The sequence below is a fragment of the Notolepis coatsorum genome (genome assembly GCF_963971535.1).
Source record: "Notolepis coatsorum genome assembly, chromosome: 13".
Lineage (NCBI taxonomy): Eukaryota > Metazoa > Chordata > Actinopteri > Aulopiformes > Paralepididae > Notolepis > Notolepis coatsorum.
Genome location: NC_140177.1, coordinates 2,711,789 through 2,729,193, shown reverse-complemented (window position 1 = coordinate 2,729,193; position 17,405 = coordinate 2,711,789). Strand labels below are relative to the sequence as shown.

The window sequence follows — 17,405 nt, the reverse complement described above, 5'->3', positions numbered from 1 at the left end:
AGGGTGTAAAGTCGACACTAAAGAAGCTACTAAATGGTAAATGGCTGCTTTTTTATATAGCACTTTTTTATCCAAAGCGCTTTACAATTTGTTCCTCACATTTTACACAGTCACTCACACATTCACACACCGACGGCGGAGGCGACCATGCAAGGTGCCAACCTGCTCATCGGGAGCAATTAGGGGGTTAAGTGTCTTGCTCAAGGAGAACATTGACACGCTGCCCGGGAGGAGCGGGAATCGAACCGGGAACCTCCGGATTACCAGACGACTGCTCTACCTGGAGTGAAGACGTGTGAGTGAGCCCACGGCCTGTAAGGATCGGCGTTTCAGTCGTTTCTAGTTAACAGAGAGTTTCAAGTAAAGGCGGCGGCGGGGGAACCAACCTGTGAAACTCGGTCTCCTCCAGATTATTCATGACCCTCTGCTTCATGAACTGCCTGGAGGAGGAGTAGCTCTCCTGGGTCCCCTCGGCGTAGCTGTGCCTCTTGAAGCCACTGGAGCTCGTCTCCGTCTGCTGCTGCCGGGACACGATGGACCTCCCCTGCTCCAGGAAGGACTGCTGCAGACGGAACTGCTGCTGCGCGTACTTCCCGATGGTGATCCCCGTCGGCCCGTGTTCCACCATGGTGTTACGGAACAGGTCGCTCCTCCGGAACGTGTGCGCGGCGCCGGCGTTCCGATCGGACTCTCCGAAGGAGAAGGAGGAGGACGGGAGGAGCTCGGGCTGCCGCATGAAGCTTCTGCTGGGCCTCATGGACTGGGTTCTCTTCAGGCTGCTGTAGTAGCTGCTGCTGCTGGTGCTGCTGGCCTCGGAGGCGGGCACGAGGGACTGCTCGATGACCAGGGGCTGCGACTGAGCGAAGAGGATGCGGAACTCTTCGTCAAAGGTGGTGACGAGCTCGCCCAGGAAGAGGTGCGCGATGCAGCGGTGGATCTTCTCGTAGGACCACATGAAGCTAAGAAGAATCAAGAATCAAGAGGTTTATTTGTCACACACACATACCAGGGCATGCAGTGAAATGCGGGTGGTCATGCCCGCATCGATTGTGCAATAATACTAATAATAAAATAGACATAGAAAGAAAACAGGTAAGACCTAAGATGTGCGTGATAAAAATAGACATGCTAAATTCCTGAGAAGGCACTGGTTCCTATGTACACACTACTATACAATATACAATTTTAACTCCGTCATTATGTTTTACTTAATATATCTAAACTATACTATACAAGAGCCACATCTGTTCTTTCCTTAAAGTGACTTTTTATATTCCTCATTCCTTTTTAAAGTGACTTTTCCATTATTTAAAGTGACATTTTGTTTAAATAAGCTTACGCGAGAAGAGAGCAGAGGGAGGACAACTTGAATAGGCGTATTACTGAAACTAGCATTATTATTAGGATGCATTGTAGTTGCAGGGTTGGTGTTTGGCAGGGTTGGTGTTTGGCAGGGGTGGGGGGTGAGGGGGGGGGGGGTATTGATCTGCTCACCTGTAGTTCCCACTGAGTACAGCCCTGCAGTCAGCCAATAGGAAACGGTCTTTGACCTGCCCCTTGAACGACTTCCCCGTCCGACAGAAATAGGTGACCCCTGCCACCGTCCTGACACGCATCATCTGTACAACGAAAAGCATGCGTGTCAAAATAATAGAGCCCGACTGACACTGGCTTTTTGGGGCCGTTAGCGATATTAGGGAGTAATCCATTCTGATATCGATACATCGGCAATGAGACTCATGCAGACAGTGCTGCTGAGAGTATTGTAAACAGTGAGTTATATGTATGTTATACGTAAACAGTGACTGAGTTATATATATGTTATACGTAAACAGTGACTGAGTTATATATATGTTATACGTAAACAGTGACTGAGTTATATATATGTTATACGTAAACAGTGACTGAGTTATATGTAAACAGTGACTGAGTTATATGTATGTTATATGTAAACAATGACTGAGTTATATGTAAACAGTGACTGAGTTATATGTATGTTATATGTAAACAGTGACTGAGTTATATGTAAACAGTGACTGAGTTATATGTATGTTATACGTAAACAGTGACTGAGTTATACGTAAACAGTGACTGAGTTATATGTAAACAGTGACTGAGTTATATGTATGTTATACGTAAACAGTGACTGAGTTATACGTAAACAGTGACTGAGTTATATATATGTTATACGTAAACAGTGACTGAGTTATACGTAAACAGTGACTGAGTTATATATATGTTATACGTAAACAGTGACTGAGTTATACGTAAACAGTGACTGAGTTATATGTATGTTATATGTAAACAATGGAGTCAGAGCGCGCTCTGCTGGACAAACTGTGATGATGACACCATTTCTAAATGACCCTAAGCATTTTTCCTCTGCATTACGTATGTTCTGTAAAAAAAGGTTTTCATATCGGCGTCTGTGATAGGCCAATATCGTCCGATTAAATCCGCCTCTAAAAAGATCAATCGTGCAATTTAGTCACACTTGTGTACACGGTGCCTCCTCAGACGCGTGACAGTGACGGTATGATTCATACTTGGATGGAAAAAGCGACCGTGCCACCATGTTTGAGAAAAAACCCTCGCGCGGGCGATTCAGGAAAACTCACATGAACCAAGTCCAGGTTGACTCTGCAGTTGGCCGCCATGGCGACAAAGTGGTGGGCGTCGTGTTCGTCCAGCAGGATGTAGACGGGGACGCCGCGGGCCGCCGCGTCCAGCAGGTCGGAGAAAATGTCAATATCGGTGAATATGTCCATCACCACGGCGATGACCTGCAGAGAGACGGAGCGAACACAGAGAGGCGTCAGAAAGGTGTCGGCACTTCTAGTCATCTCGAGGTCTTGTTGTTGTTGTTGTTGTTGTTGTTGTTGTTGTTGTTGTTGTTGTTGTTGTTAGTAAAAGGAACATCTATCTCCACATTAGTACAGTTTAGGGCTGACCCCTATTAGTCAAATAGTCGACTAATCGATCGAAAGGAGCCGTAGTCGACTGCCAACCTCTAAGTCGAATGCAAAAAAAAATAAAAAATTATAATTTTTTTTATCATTCTTTCCAAAAGAAAAGAGTCCTAGAAGCGTGGCTAACGCTAATGGCGCGCATACCAGAGGCTAACTGCCTACGAAAACAGGCACAGAGGCACTGAAAGAGGATTTCACCCATCTAATGAACAGACTAGACAAATATCAAGATGTATCCATCAGTGGACCAATTGCATGCTTTTGCAGAGGACAAGAAGCCTCCAGTCGACTCCTACAGACATTAAGCACACCCCACAGCCCAAATGGAATGATTTTTTTTTTAAATAATTATACTTATTTTTTTTCTATTTTTCTTTTTCATAGTCGACTATCGGCTCATTTCGGCCAATCAAATCGACTATCCAAATCCTTAGTCGGGGACAGCCCTAGTACAGTTGTAGCTGTTCATTAGTGTACGACAATGGCACAATTAGTCTGAACAATGTATAGAATTCATGAGAGAGAATGCAATATAACCATATCAGGAAGACCGCACACAGTATTATAGGCATCTTAAAAAGAATGAGTAAAATACACATAATAACTGAGATTAATGAGAGGCTTCACTCAAACCCAGAAACACACCAGCTGTATAAAATTGTATTCGTCATCATGGATAGATCCAATAGGAGAGGGCATTATGGTACATGTGGTACATGTACACAACAGGTAATGTATTCATTATGCCATAGTGGTACATTGGTACATAGTGGTTTAATTGCACTGTAACAAAAAAAACGGATTGTTTTATATGTCTGCACTAATATGTGCTAATTTCATGTCTACTCGCTGCTGTCGGGACAAAACCTCATAACTCCATTTTTTTAATATTTTTTTTTAATATAAATCAACTCTGTAGATCATCCTCCATATGTGTGTGTGGGTTTTACAAAGTTTAAACAATGGGAAAGCATTAAACCGATCATCTGTCTAAACCTCCTAACTCTATTCACCCTCAAATCTGTGTTCGTTTTTTTCATCTGCTGAAAAGTTGGGTTTTTGGAGTTATGAGGTTTTGTCCCGACAGCAGCGCTATTCTATTGATTCTACTACTTATTGCACTGCACTATTGCACTATTTTACTCTGTCTATTCTATCTTACTCTTTCTTACTCTTTTTTATTATTGTCTATTTTTAAAAGTGAATCAAACCATAAACAAGGTGGCCTGTTGGGATGTTAGATCCTAATGTGAAAAACTGTGATTTTATATGTCTGCATTTTATGTGCTCATTTTATGCCTGTCTTTTTTCCATTGTGAAGCACTTTGAGCTGCAGCTTCTGTATGAAAGGTGCTATACAAATAACGTTTTATTATTATTATTATTATTATTATTATTACAACAGGTAATGTATTCATTATGCCATAGGGGTATTGTGTACCACATGTACACAATGTATTCCCACTGACTACTTCTAAACTACATGTAAATTAAATGTACACTCCAATCATGAGACTTACACCTCAAAAGATTATAATTGCCAAGTTATTTCCCAATCACAATATCTGCTAAGATAATTGCAATATGGTACGTCATCCATGTTCACCAATAACGGCAACAACATTCACACAACGTCATATGTGTCATTATTCATGTAGATAAGATTGAAGATCTGTCTGTGCCCATCGTGCAGGTTAACCCTTTCACTGCCGCACTACCAAACGGTTAACCCTTTCACTGCGACAACAATACACAGAAGGTTAAAGCGGAGACACCCTGGAGGCAAAACACTACAAGGTATAACGACGGGAGAATAGACTCCTGCGGTTTGAACCAAAACGCCACCAGCCACACAAACAGGTTGGTTCTCTCCGGTGACATTTGGCACATGCACTCTGACACAACTAATTATAATTCTTCTTGACGGGTTGAGAGCAAGTTCGTCCTCCGCCTAAATGCGGGAGGGAGGGGTGTGAGAATCTGGCAGGACGAGCAGGAAGATCTACCAGTCACGCTGGTCTGAAGGTCACGCCCCCCCCCAGCAAGATATAACGTTTGATCTATACACACTGATAAGGGACAGAAAAGACAATATTCACTGGGTGTAGAAACGCCGCCTGCTGCTATCTCAGCGTTGGCGTCGAGAGGGACAAAAGCCTCGCCGTGTGGCTCATTGATCTTCAGAAATAGATCAATCGATTAAATTCCACCAAGACACAATTTCATGAATGCTATCTGATCTTTCCCCCCCGGGGTGAAGGAGAACATGTTCAGCATGCCATCAGGCGAAAACCTCATTATCTGCAACGTTAAACCTCATATCTCCAACGTTAAACCTCATATCTCCAACGTGAAAGGGTTAACATGCTGTTGTGTGGCAGTGAAAGGGTTAACCTTCTGTTGTGTGACAGTGAAAGGGTTAACCTGCTGTTGTGTGGCAGTGAAAGTGTTAACCTTCTGTAGTGTGGCAGTGAAAGGGTTAACCTTATGTTGTGTGACAGTGAAAGGGTTAACCTGCTGTTGTGTGGCAGTGAAAGGGTTAACCTGTAGTGTGGCAGTGAAAGGGTTAACCTTCTGTTGTGTGGCAGTGAAAGGGTTAACCTTCTGTAGTGTGGCAGTGAAAGTGTTAACCTTCTGTTGTGTGACAGTGAAAGGGTTAACCTTCTGTTGTGTGGCAGTGAAAGGGTTAACCTTCTGTAGTGTGGCAGTGAAAGGGTTAACCTTCTGTTGTGTGGCAGTGAAAGGGTTAACCTTCTGTAGTGTGGCAGTGAAAGGGTTAACCTGTTGTTGTGTGACAGTGAAAGGGTTAACCTGCTGTAGTGTGGCAGGGAAAGGGTTAACTGAACGTGTACACGGCTCTCTCTGCGCTGTGAGCGGTTGACCTATATCCTCCCCCTCCTCCTCCTCTCCTCCCCCCCACCCTCCTCCTCCTCCTCCTCCTCCTCCCCTCTTCCTCCTCCTCCCCTTCTCCTCCTCCTCCTCCTCCTCCTCCTCCCCCCTCCTCCTCCTCCTCCTCCTCCCCTCTCCTCCTCCCCCCCTCCCATCCTCCTCCTCCTCCTTCCCCCCTCCTCCTCCTCCTCCTCCCCTCCTCCCCCCTCCCCCCTCCCCCCTCCTCCCTCTCCCCTCTCCTCCTCCCCTCCTCCCCCTCTCCTCCTCCTCCTCCTCCCCTCTTCCTCCTCCTCCCCTTCTCCCTCCCTCCTCCTCTCCCATCCTCCTCTTCCTCCCCTCTCCTCTCCTCCTCCTCCTCCTCCTCCTCCTCCTCCTCCTCCTCCTCCTCCTCTCTCCTCCCTCTTCCTCCTCCTCCCCTTCTCCTCCTCCTCCTCCTCCTTCCCCCCTCCCCTCTTCCTCCTCCTCCCCTTCTCCTCCTCCTCCTCCTCCTCCTCCCCCCCTCCCATCCTCTTCCTCCCCTCTCCTCTTCCTCCTCCTCCCCTTCTCCTCCTCCTCCTCCTCCTCCTCCTCCTCCCTCTTCCTCTCCTCCCCTTCTCCTCCTCCTCCTCCCCCCCTCCCACCCTCCTCCCATCCTCCTCCTCCTCCTCCTCCCCTCTTCCTCCTCCTCCCCTTCTCCTCCTCCTCCTCCCCCCCTCCCACCCTCCTCCCATCCTCCTCCTCCTCCTCCTCCCCTCTTCCTCCTCCTCCCCTTCTCCCTCCTCCTCCTCCCCCCCTCCCACCCTCCTCCCATCCTCCTTCTCCTCCTCCTCCCCTTCTCTCCTCCTCCTCCTCCTCCTCCTTCTCCTCTCCTCCTCCTCCCCCCTCCCATCCTCCTCCTCCTCCTCCGCTCGACTCACGTGCTGTGCGTTCTTGATCAGCCTCCTCGCCTGCTCCTTGATGCTGGGCATGTCCGGGTCGGAGGGGTTGACCAGGGTTGTGACCTCCGTGGGCCCGATGAAGCTGTGCTGCTGCATGGGCCAGCCCAGGTCCAGGCCCGGGGCGTCCAGGTCCGAGTGCACCGGCCAGTAGGTGTCCGACGAGCCGTCCTCGTCCTCCTGATAGGTCAGCTCCGGGACGGTACCGGAGGGGGCGTGGCTGGGTCCCTGGATGGTGGACTTGATGTGTTCGATCTCGGTCCGCGACAGGAAGTCCACCACGTCGACGCTCTGGAGGAACTCATGGTAGCCCTGGTGGAGACAGCGGGCAGGTGCGGAGTTAAAAACATATTTCTCTCACACACATGAGTGCATGCTTACCAACTGTCTCGCCTGTTTTACAGCAACACTACTATCACCGACATCTAAGAAGGGAGACCCCCCCCCCTTGAACGGCCCTTCTAAGGTTTCTCTCCTCCACATTGCCTGTGGTGCATTTTTTTCCTATTGCTAGGTTTTAGTGAGTTTTTCCTTACCTTCGCGTAGGGAGTCTGGGAGTGTTGCATTTATTTTATTTATTTTAAATCTTTTGAACTTTATGGTGTTTTTGTTTTGTTCTTGATTTATCGTGATGTTTCTTCTTGACTTGTTTAAAGAAGACGTGTCCGGGCGGTCAGGTGGCGTAGCGGAGATTGTGCTCGTCACCAATGCAAGAGGCTGCGGTCTCGACTCCCGGAGAGTCAGCATTGCCTTGGCTCGGGCTGATCGCTATACTAACTCGTTTGGCTGGGTTAGGGGGAGGGGAGCCGTGGGTGGGTCCTGGGCGTTGTGGACAGCGACCCCTACAGTTCGGTCGGGGCGCCTGCACAGCGAGGGTAGGATCTGGAGAGAGGTAGTGCGACCTTCCACACGTTACACTCTCCCGGTGAGGATCTGCGCGGCCAGGCTGGCTGCCGGCTGGCTGCACATGCGTCGGAGGAAAGCATGTGACAGTCTCCGGCCTCCCGGACCAACAGTAGGGGAAAGTGCGCAACAACCAGGAAGGGGGTTGGGAATTGGCATAACGACTAACAGTGGGATGGGAGAAAAATCGGAAAAAGAAGGAGGGGGAAAAAGATAATAAAAAAAAAACGTTGTCGGGGCCTTACAAATACATTTGATTTGATTTGATTTGACTCTCTATCACTTTGAAGATAATCCGAGGGCAGGGCCCTCCAACAGGCTGGCAGGTCAGAGGTCAGAGGTCAGAGGCTGCTGAGCCAAAGCGGCAACTGGCTGTGGATGAAAACAAAAGGATCCCAACTGGGGGCTGCAAGATGACCGTCACCCAACAGGAGCAGGTGACCTCAACGAAGCGGTGATCCCTACCTCTACTCCAAACATCAAGGAAGCAACGACTATTAGAAAGGTTTGAAACGTCCCATGAACTAATATAGGCCTTGTAAAGTAAAGCATTCCACTGTCCGCACACGCTGGGATCTGTTTGTATACTTCTGAGATGAGCCAATGAGCAACAGCATACAGGTGACATCACACGTATATAAGTACTGGATATCACGCCAAACGTCAAAGATCCACTTTACGCTAGTGTCGTAAAACAGGTTACTTAAAGGCACAGTGCGTCACATATAAATACATTCTACGACAGGCCTTACATTCAATAACTAGGGCTGTCAGTTTATCGCGTTAATTAGATTAATTAATTACACAGCAAATTATCGCGTTATGAAAAATAACTCCAAATTAATTAAAAAAAAATAATAATAATAATAAATGTATAGATTTTTATTATATCATTCATTCCATAAGAACATAGAATAAACATTTAAAAACTTTATCTTTAAATGGTCCATTTGCATGTTCTTGGTATCTGATTCTAGGGACATCTATGGATCTCAGGGAATGTATTCCCAGTGTCAGAAATACTGTGTCTGTTACTAGGCTTGAGTAAATTGTAATGAACCAAATGAGAATATCAATTCAATTATTTTTTTTTCTCTTTTTTTTTTAATACTGTGAATAACACCATGCAAAAATTTACCAGACCTGAAAAATCTAAGCAAATGAATAAAGGGAAGATGATTAAACAGAATGTTTTGTAGATACAGTACTGAATTCTGCCATCCGGACACATGCAATTTGAAATATGATTATAGAATATAGAATATCAGGCCTAAAATGGTTATGCGATAAAAATGCGATTAATTAGATTGATTAATTAATTACAAATCCTGTAATTAATTAGATACATTCTTTTAATCGCCTGACAGCACTATCAATAACACATACAAGTCAACTCTTTCTCTCACATGGAGACAATGAGGGTCTCTTTACCTGCAGGTCGTTATCTACCAGAGCGTCGATGGCCAGGCGGTATTCCTCGCGGTAGTGTGGGGGGAGGTAGTTGGGGTCCAGGGGGTTATCCCCCACGGAGGAACTCTGAGACCGGTGGGCCATCGTTGGGGTCAGGGGTCAGGCGGTGAGGAAAGACGAGACCAGGTGAGAGGGGAACGAACTCGATCTGTGGAGCAAAGAGAGAGGGGAGAGGAGATAAGATTAAAGATTCAAAACTCCAAACACAAATAGACCTTTGCTTAAAGGGATCGTTCTGGTCAATCTATTTGGTTTTGCGAGATCATTTAGAATGATCTCACGAATAAGCGTTCAGTCCTTCCAACCACTACTTAAGTTGCACTATATGTTTTTTTTAGATGCAAAAGCAGCTCTATAACCAGAGATGTCACTAACCCACGGACACGTGCACTCGCATGTTGACATACTCACATGTAGCCACTCTGCCCCCCCTAGTGGCAGCCCACAGGCATGGCACTTTGTGTAAGACGTGAGAATGCGTCGCGTCTTCAAAGACACATTCCAATATTCCCATTGACATGCACTAGTATTGCTAACAAATAACTATTTCTGCTTCCACTAGCTGACAACGAAACGCCCTGTGGCACCACTGCTCCTGGAGACACAGAGGATTCAGCCGGCTTGTAAAACCAGATATGTTCCTTTAACAAAGTGAGTCTCATGACTTCTAGCATTGGCAGGACATCGCACACTCACAAAGCCATCTAATCGCCATCAGTTATTAAAAAAGACCCAATCGGTGATCCAAACATAAACACACACGGCCGAAAATAAGAAATAGCAAACGGTGACCTGTTTTCATTCTGTAATCATCTGAGCTCTTGATACGAAAGCTAACAGGTAAAAAAAAAAACGTTTGTGAATACTGGAGAAAAACAAACTTACCTAAAGTTACAACAAGCTTGTTTTCATCTACAGATCATGCAGATGTACATGTTTCTCACGTGAGAAACCTTGGAGTGTTATTTGACTCCGATCTCAACTTCAACCAGCAAGTGAGATCAGTGGTACAGTCCTGTTTCTTCTATATCATCTATCATCTCAAAAATCAGCGACCTTCAGAAAGTCATCATCGTGCTCATTTTCTCACGACTCGACTACTGCAATTCCCTCTACTCTGGTCATCCTCCCCCTCCAGTGAGTTCAAAATGCTGCTGCCAGGCTGGTCTCAGGCACCAGAATGAGGGACCACATCCTCCCCAGTCCTTGTCTCTCTCCACTGGCTCCCAGTGAGGAAGAGAATCAAATTCAGAACCATGTTGTTCGTTTACAAAGCCCTCAATGGTCTCGCTCCGGCCTCTACATTGAGGAACTCTTGGTCCAACAACCCGTCAGCTCCAGGTCCCTCAGATCGAATGACCCAACTGTGCCTGAGGGTCCCGCGGGCCAAACTGGTGACAAAGGGTTTCCGGTCCTTTGCAGTGACGGCGCCGACACTGTGGAATAAGCTCCCTCTCGACATCAAGTCTGCCAACACCGTACAGACATTCAAGGCCTCGCTTAAAACCCACCTTTTCTCTCTAGAGGATCATTGAGTTACTTTGCTGTTGTGTTGTGTGTCTGAGGTGTTCTTATGTTCTCTGTCTGTCCGTCTGCCTGGTTCCCCGTCTCCAATGTCCTGTCCATTTATTCGTATTATTTTTCCCCCGGGCTGCGGGGGGGGCGTATTATAAATGAAAATATCATATCATATCATATCATATCATCAAACTCAAACCAAAACGAATGTATGTGTACAATACGTACCCCACAAAAAGAGCTCTGATTGGGGCTTCAACACCGTGTTTTGCACACATGAAAAAGGGCAAAGCCAACGCGAAAAAAAGGGCACCAATAAACCAGAGACTATTTTGTCAACATCTTGTACGACATTCTGTACAGAGATCTTGTCCGGATCAACAGAACGGGACGTTTGTAAAAAGTAAACAATACAAGCCTCTAATGTTACATTCACACGGGTTTTTGTAACGGCGTACAACACTCCACTCCACTGTCAACGGTGCAAACGGCACTCTTAATACAGTTAGGTATCCCCGAGAGGGTGGAAGCAAGGCCACTTTGTGTCAGGGTTGAGGACACGGAGGTAGACACACAGGTTGTCCAGGACACCGTCTTACACAATACAGCTATTGTTGTTTAGTCAAAGCCAGTAAGTAAAATAATTACACCGTTCACATTTAACACACCTACAATCCTACATACGCAGGATGCATTGTGCTTATATTAGCTAAGACACTAACACACCTAGTTAGATAATGTGCTTTCCAAACAAAGGGCTCAACAAAATGCTGCCCTACGAGTGAGGAGTCAAAAGCTATGTGTTTTCAAGTTTTGTTTTTATTTGTCACTTTCAAGTTACATTACAGTGATGTAATGCTTGGTTCTGTATGAGATTGTGCTTCATACAGTAAAAAAAGTAAAAGGAGTAAAGACCAAACACACTATACAAAATATACAATATACAAAACGATAGTACAAAATGCAAACGAAATCCAGAAATTAGGTAGAGATGTAGTGCAAATATGTTAGTAATAAATAGATACAATATGGTGTAGTTTTTTTTTTTTTATTATTATCTTTTCCTGTTAGTCGTTATGCCAATTCCCAACCCCCTTCCTGGTTGTTGCGCACTCCCCCCTACTGTTGGTCCGGGAGGCCGGAGACTATCATATGCTTTCCTCCGACGCATGTGCAGCCAGCCTGCAGCCAGCCTGGCAGCGCAGATTCTCACCGGGAGAGTGTAACGTGTGGAAGGTCACACTACCTCCCTCCAGATCCTACCCTCGCTGTGCAGGCGCCCCGACCGAACTGTAGGGGTCGCTGTCCACAACGCCCAGGACCGACCCATCAGCTTTCCCACCCCTAACACTGCCAATTGTGTTAGTATGAACGACCAGCCAAGCTGATAGCAACGCCGAGAGCTGGATTTGAACCCAGCGTCTCCAGCGTTGATGGCGAGCGCCTTGCCCACTACACCACCTAGCCGCCCAATATGGTGTAGTGTTAAAAAGTGTCTAAAGTGAATGTTAAGGTGAATGTTTAAAGTGAGTGTGTGCATGTGGATGTGTGTTCAATGAATGTAGAATGGATGGGTTAGTGTTACATCGAGTCATTAGGCTGGTAAAGCTATGCCTCCTAAAGTGTGAAAACGGAAGTACAGGAAGTACCGGCTACAGGCTTTCCAGCTTCGACAAAACAATTATAGAAACGTGTGAACTGAAGTGCACAATATTTCCTCGTTTAAGCCACTGCAACGGCTTTGCCTGAAGAATTTACTTACATGACCGGGACGTTCTAGATTGTTTGCCGACAGGATTCGGGAAAAGTTTGGTCCGTTCGGAGGCAGCTTCCAGGGGAAGTACATACACCGGAAATTCACACTTTCGATCGTAGTGCTTTACCAGTCTTTAGGGCTGCAACTAATGACTATTTTGGTAGTCGACTAATCTGTCGATTATTTTTTCGATTAGTCTACTAATCGAAAAACAATTATATAAAAAAATAAAAATAAAAAATTATTTAATTTTAATTTTTGCACTACCTATCTTTGTGAAAGTGGCTTCTCAGCTCTGGTCCAGCTGAAGACAGAGCAGAGGAACAGATTGGACATTGAGCATGACCTCAGAGTTGCTTTGAGACTCTTGTCAGGACCAAACAACATCCCCAGTTATCCCATTAGTTCCCCCAAACTTACTGTCGGTCTGTTATGTTAAGCTAAGAAGTCTTCAGCTGGCTGGACCAGAGCTGAGAAGCCACTTTCACAAAGATAGGTAGTGCAAAAAAAATTAAATAAAAAAAATGTATTATAATAATTTCTTATTTTTTTTTAATGACTAATCGACGCAACAATTCCTCGTTGGCGATTTTTTTATAATCGACATCGTCGATTATGTCGACTAATCGTTGCAGCCCTAATTCGGAGGCAGCTTCCAGGGGAAGTACATACACCGGAAATTCACACTTTCGATCGTAGTGCTTTACCAGTCTTTATCTCACGGAGGAGATACAACTGGGAACGAGGTTATAGAGTCATTGATAGAAGCTCCTTTTGAGTCTCTCTGTACCGGCCATGATGAGACTCCGGTAGCGCTTGCCTGACCGCAGGAGTGCAAAGAGACAGTTGTTTGGGTGGCTAGAGTCTTTGAATATTCTCGACAAGTTCAACGTATCTGACTGTATGGCGATTTGTGCAACATCTTCAGCTTTAACCTTTTCAGTTGTAGGTTTCTTAGAATGTTTTAAGACCCGCCTGGTATCCGGACAAATCTTTTTTCCTATGATCTTTTACCATAGGGGTTTTGTCAAAGTAGAGGGTTTATAATATCATTTCACTTATTCATTTGATCTGACATTTGACGGGAGCAGAGTTTAGCATAATTAAGTGTTTTTACTAGGGCTGTCAAAATTAATGCTTTAACTCTGGAGATTAATTAAAATAATTTAAAGTGTTAAAAAAAATTATCTAGATTATTCTATGGAGTGAAACATTTTCAATATAATATAAGAAAGCGGTCTAGCTGAGTCAATGTTGATGGTTTTGTTGAACATTTGTATTTCACAGGAGAGAAACTGTATTCAAAGAAAGCTATTAAAATAGTCTTTGAATCTAAATATACTTTCTTTGTGTTGATTTTACATTAATTCCATGATTTTACTCAAGTAAATATCTGTTACAAGCTTCGGTCTTAAGTAGAAAAATGCTATTTTTAATCTAGATTAATCTAGAATAATTACAGAAAATGTTGATATTAATTAGTTAATTTTTTTTTATCTATTGACAGCACTAGTTTTTACATTTGAGAACAATTTGAAAAAGGTCATGGGTACAAGACTGTGTACCTGATGCAAGTTAATCTTTTCTCATTTCCATGGTAACTACTACAGTACTGTAGTGGAATAATGTAAGTGAAATGACCATTCTGTTCTTCATATTATACATTAGTTTTGACGTATCATATGATCTGACTATCATATTTCATAACCATTAATAACTGTTTCAGATATACAGTGTTAGAGGGAAGAGTTCTCTTACCAGTCCTCAAAAGACCTCCAGTTCATAATAAAGTGGTTTGGGATGTGATTATACCCCCTCATGATGAGTTTGTTGTGATCCCTATTGTGTAATACCTCAATACTGTTCAGGTCATGTGATCATGTGTTTTGTGGAAGTATAAATAAATGGAGCAGCATACGCCCTAAAGGCAGAACATTCACTCTGCAGACTGATTGTGTCTCCACGGTTTTTGTATTAATAAAGCTGTGTTATAAGATCTCCCAGGTCTCCGCTTGACTCCGTTGATGAGAAACGTTGGCAACAACAACAACAACAACAATAACCCATAAGCCTCGCCGTTTGAAGACCAGTCTTGACCGAACGCTGCAGAGCTGAGAGGACTACGTTACAAAACCAAAATTGTCAAAACGACAGACAGAATACACTACTGGAATGGAATTATATACTCATGATTATCTGACTCGTTTTCATGGTTTTCACATTTTTGTGCATTTCATTCACGGCGTCAATGAAAACATGCGAATGCCGCGATAATAACCAAGGAGAATGACGAGGGATACAAATGGCGGAGTGGCTGTGCTCTTGTGATTGGTCCGGTGACTGTAAACGATTGGCGAAGCTTTCAAGTTCAAGTTCAAGTTTAAGCTTATCGTTACACGTTATGCAAAAAGATGAATGAAACAAAGTGCATACAAAAATGGTAATTTAAAACAATAACAATAAAAACAAGCATAATACATGAACACATTAACAGTTAGTCGTAGTTAGTCGGGTGTGACAGTTCAGGTCAGGAAACAAATAGCCTGTGTGGGAAAAAGCGGTTTCTGAACCTGCTGGTGCTTGCTTTCTTCCAGCGGGTGGAATATGCCCTGGAAGGGGTGAGAGGAGTCCTCCGTGATCTTATGGGCTTTTCCTTTGACACCTTTCTGTGTGAATGTCCTTGACATTGTCCTTGTGGGAGGTCCAGTGATGTGCTGTCGTCACAACCCTCCCCGTCTGTCAGCTGTTCCTACAGCAGGTGATGGAACCGGACTTGTCTATTGTGTCGTAGATGGATCTTCAAAGTCAAAGTCAGCTTTATTGTCACCTCTCGTAATGTGCAAGACATACAGAGAAATTAAATTTAGTTTCCCCCTTCCCACGGTGTATAAAAAACAAGATCTAATATAAACATAAAGTAACATATAGTACACTATAAACATAAAGTAACATATGGACACAGTATACAGGACTATATACAATGTAGACAGTAGGTAAAAAATAAAAGTGAATGTATGAGTGAATGTAAATATAGAGGTAAACGAGAACTTAGTGCAAAACTTTTAGCAGCAGTGGTACATAGTAAGTATGAATAATAAATAATGGAAGTAAAATACAATAATACAATAATGGCAGTAAAGTGGCAGTGAGATGATGGATATGGCAGTAAACTAATATGATGTAAAACTAAATAATGGCAGTAAAGTGGCAGTGAGTTTGTAAAGTGGCAGTGTGTGTGTTCCATTTACATCAAAGAATGTCCCATCTCCACAGTCTCACCATCCCCCCATAAATGTAAATGTCCTAACCCAACCCCCTCCAATGTACAGTAAATGTCCTATTAAACCCATAATACACGAGACCCTCTTCTTGGGACCAAGTAAGGTTTCGTCTAACCCCCCCCCCGCCACCCCACCCACCCAACCACCTCCATTGTAGTTGCCCCCCCCCCCCCCCACCCCACCTACCCAACAGCTCCAGCCTTCCTGACGTCGAGAATCATCTCGTTCCAGAGATTGTCTTGTTGTTTCTGCACCAGATCTCCAACTTGTCTCACCTTGTCCCTGTATGCAGGTTATTTTTATTTTTTTTTTTTAACGTTCAAAGTTTTTTTGAACCGACTTCTGATTATTCCCATTGAATGATAAAGCAGCGAGTTCCACTAGTAATGTAGTCGTGTATCAGCGTACCTTGATGTTACGGAGTGACATGTGGGAGCCGGCGCCAGTGTCTGTCTGTCTGTCTGTCTGCATACCACAGTATATTGAGCAGAGATATAGATAAACCCCCTCCGACGGAGGTCACATGAGTGACTCAACGCTCAGCTATGGCGTCGCACACCCTGTATAATTATTACACATTAGTTAACAATAAGCAGCTACAACCGTATTTAGCATCGAAAAATGATTAACTGAAATTCAATCTGGCTTTATTACAACCGATTTATTAATAGAGGCCAAGGGAAGGAAGAGCCCGGGGGCGAGAGAGACCGGGAAAAACAATGTTCACGTTTTTCAACTAAGTTTAAAGAGTAAAGACCAACACAATACAAAATATACAATATATATACAAAACTAAAATGTACAAAATGCACACAAAAAAAGAAGCAAACATTTGGTAGAAGATGTAGTGCAGATTTTTAGGAATAAATAGATCAAATGAAAAGAAGAGGAGGAGAGAGAGAGGTAAAATGAGAGAGAAGAGAGAGACCAGAGAGAGAGAGACAATGGGAGGGAAAGACAGAAGAGCTAGAGAGAGCGAGAGAGAGCGAGAGAGAGAGAGAGTGAGAGAGAGAGAGAGAGAGAGAGAGAGGGGGGGTAGAGAGAGACCAAGGAAGACAATGGAAAGAAGAGGAGAGAAGTAAATAGAGGAGGGAAACGGAGAGCGAGAGACCAAGAGAAACAATGGAATGACAAAGAGAGAAACAGAGAGAGACCAAGAAAGACAATGATGGAAAGTAGAGAAGGAGAGAGAGCGAAATACACTAAAGTGAGAGAGATGGGAATGGAGAGAGAGAGAGAGAGAGAGAGAGGGGGAGGGGTGGAGAGGTGTATGGACAGGTTCCCTCCATATTTCTGTTGAGTGAACTTGCCATGCAGGTGTGTCATCAGCGGGCTGTTTATTGGATCCGTGTCAAACAGATGGCTGAGCGACGTGGAGGGGATGATGACTTCTGCACTGATTATGATTTAATTAGACTCGTTACACGATGTGCTGATTAACTACAGTTAAGCACAACTGGTATGCCATATAACGTGTTGAGTGAGAGTGTGTGTGTGTGTGTGTGTGCGCGTGCGTGTGTGCATGTGTGTGTGTGTTTAGTGTGTGTGTGTGTGTGTGTGTGTGTGTGTGTGTGTGTGTGTGTGTGTGTGTGTGTGTGTGTGTGTGTGTGTGTGTGTGTGTGTGTGTGTGTTGAATATATAAATTGAATACAAATGAGTGAGTGAGTCCACAGGCCTTACTGACAACACAGAATCACAATCAGTC

At 44.5% G+C, this 17,405-nt stretch overlaps 1 protein-coding gene across 2 annotated transcripts in view; it reads right to left on the bottom strand.

The window, feature by feature from the left end:
- LOC311239563 (protein FAM83H-like) overlaps positions 1 to 17,405 on the bottom strand; it is a 47,453-nt gene that overhangs the window by 9,978 nt on the left and 20,070 nt on the right. For both annotated transcript variants that reach the window (XM_084327914.1, XM_084327915.1), the window contains exons 2-6: positions 9,107 to 9,293; positions 6,755 to 7,084; positions 2,619 to 2,783; positions 1,495 to 1,619; positions 387 to 959 (exon numbers count right to left, since the gene is read on the bottom strand). In XM_084327914.1, the coding sequence (XP_084184040.1) occupies positions 387 to 959; positions 1,495 to 1,619; positions 2,619 to 2,783; positions 6,755 to 7,084; positions 9,107 to 9,229 (1,316 nt within the window). In that variant the 5' untranslated portion in view covers positions 9,230 to 9,293. The remainder of the gene's footprint in view (positions 1 to 386; positions 960 to 1,494; positions 1,620 to 2,618; positions 2,784 to 6,754; positions 7,085 to 9,106; positions 9,294 to 17,405) is intronic.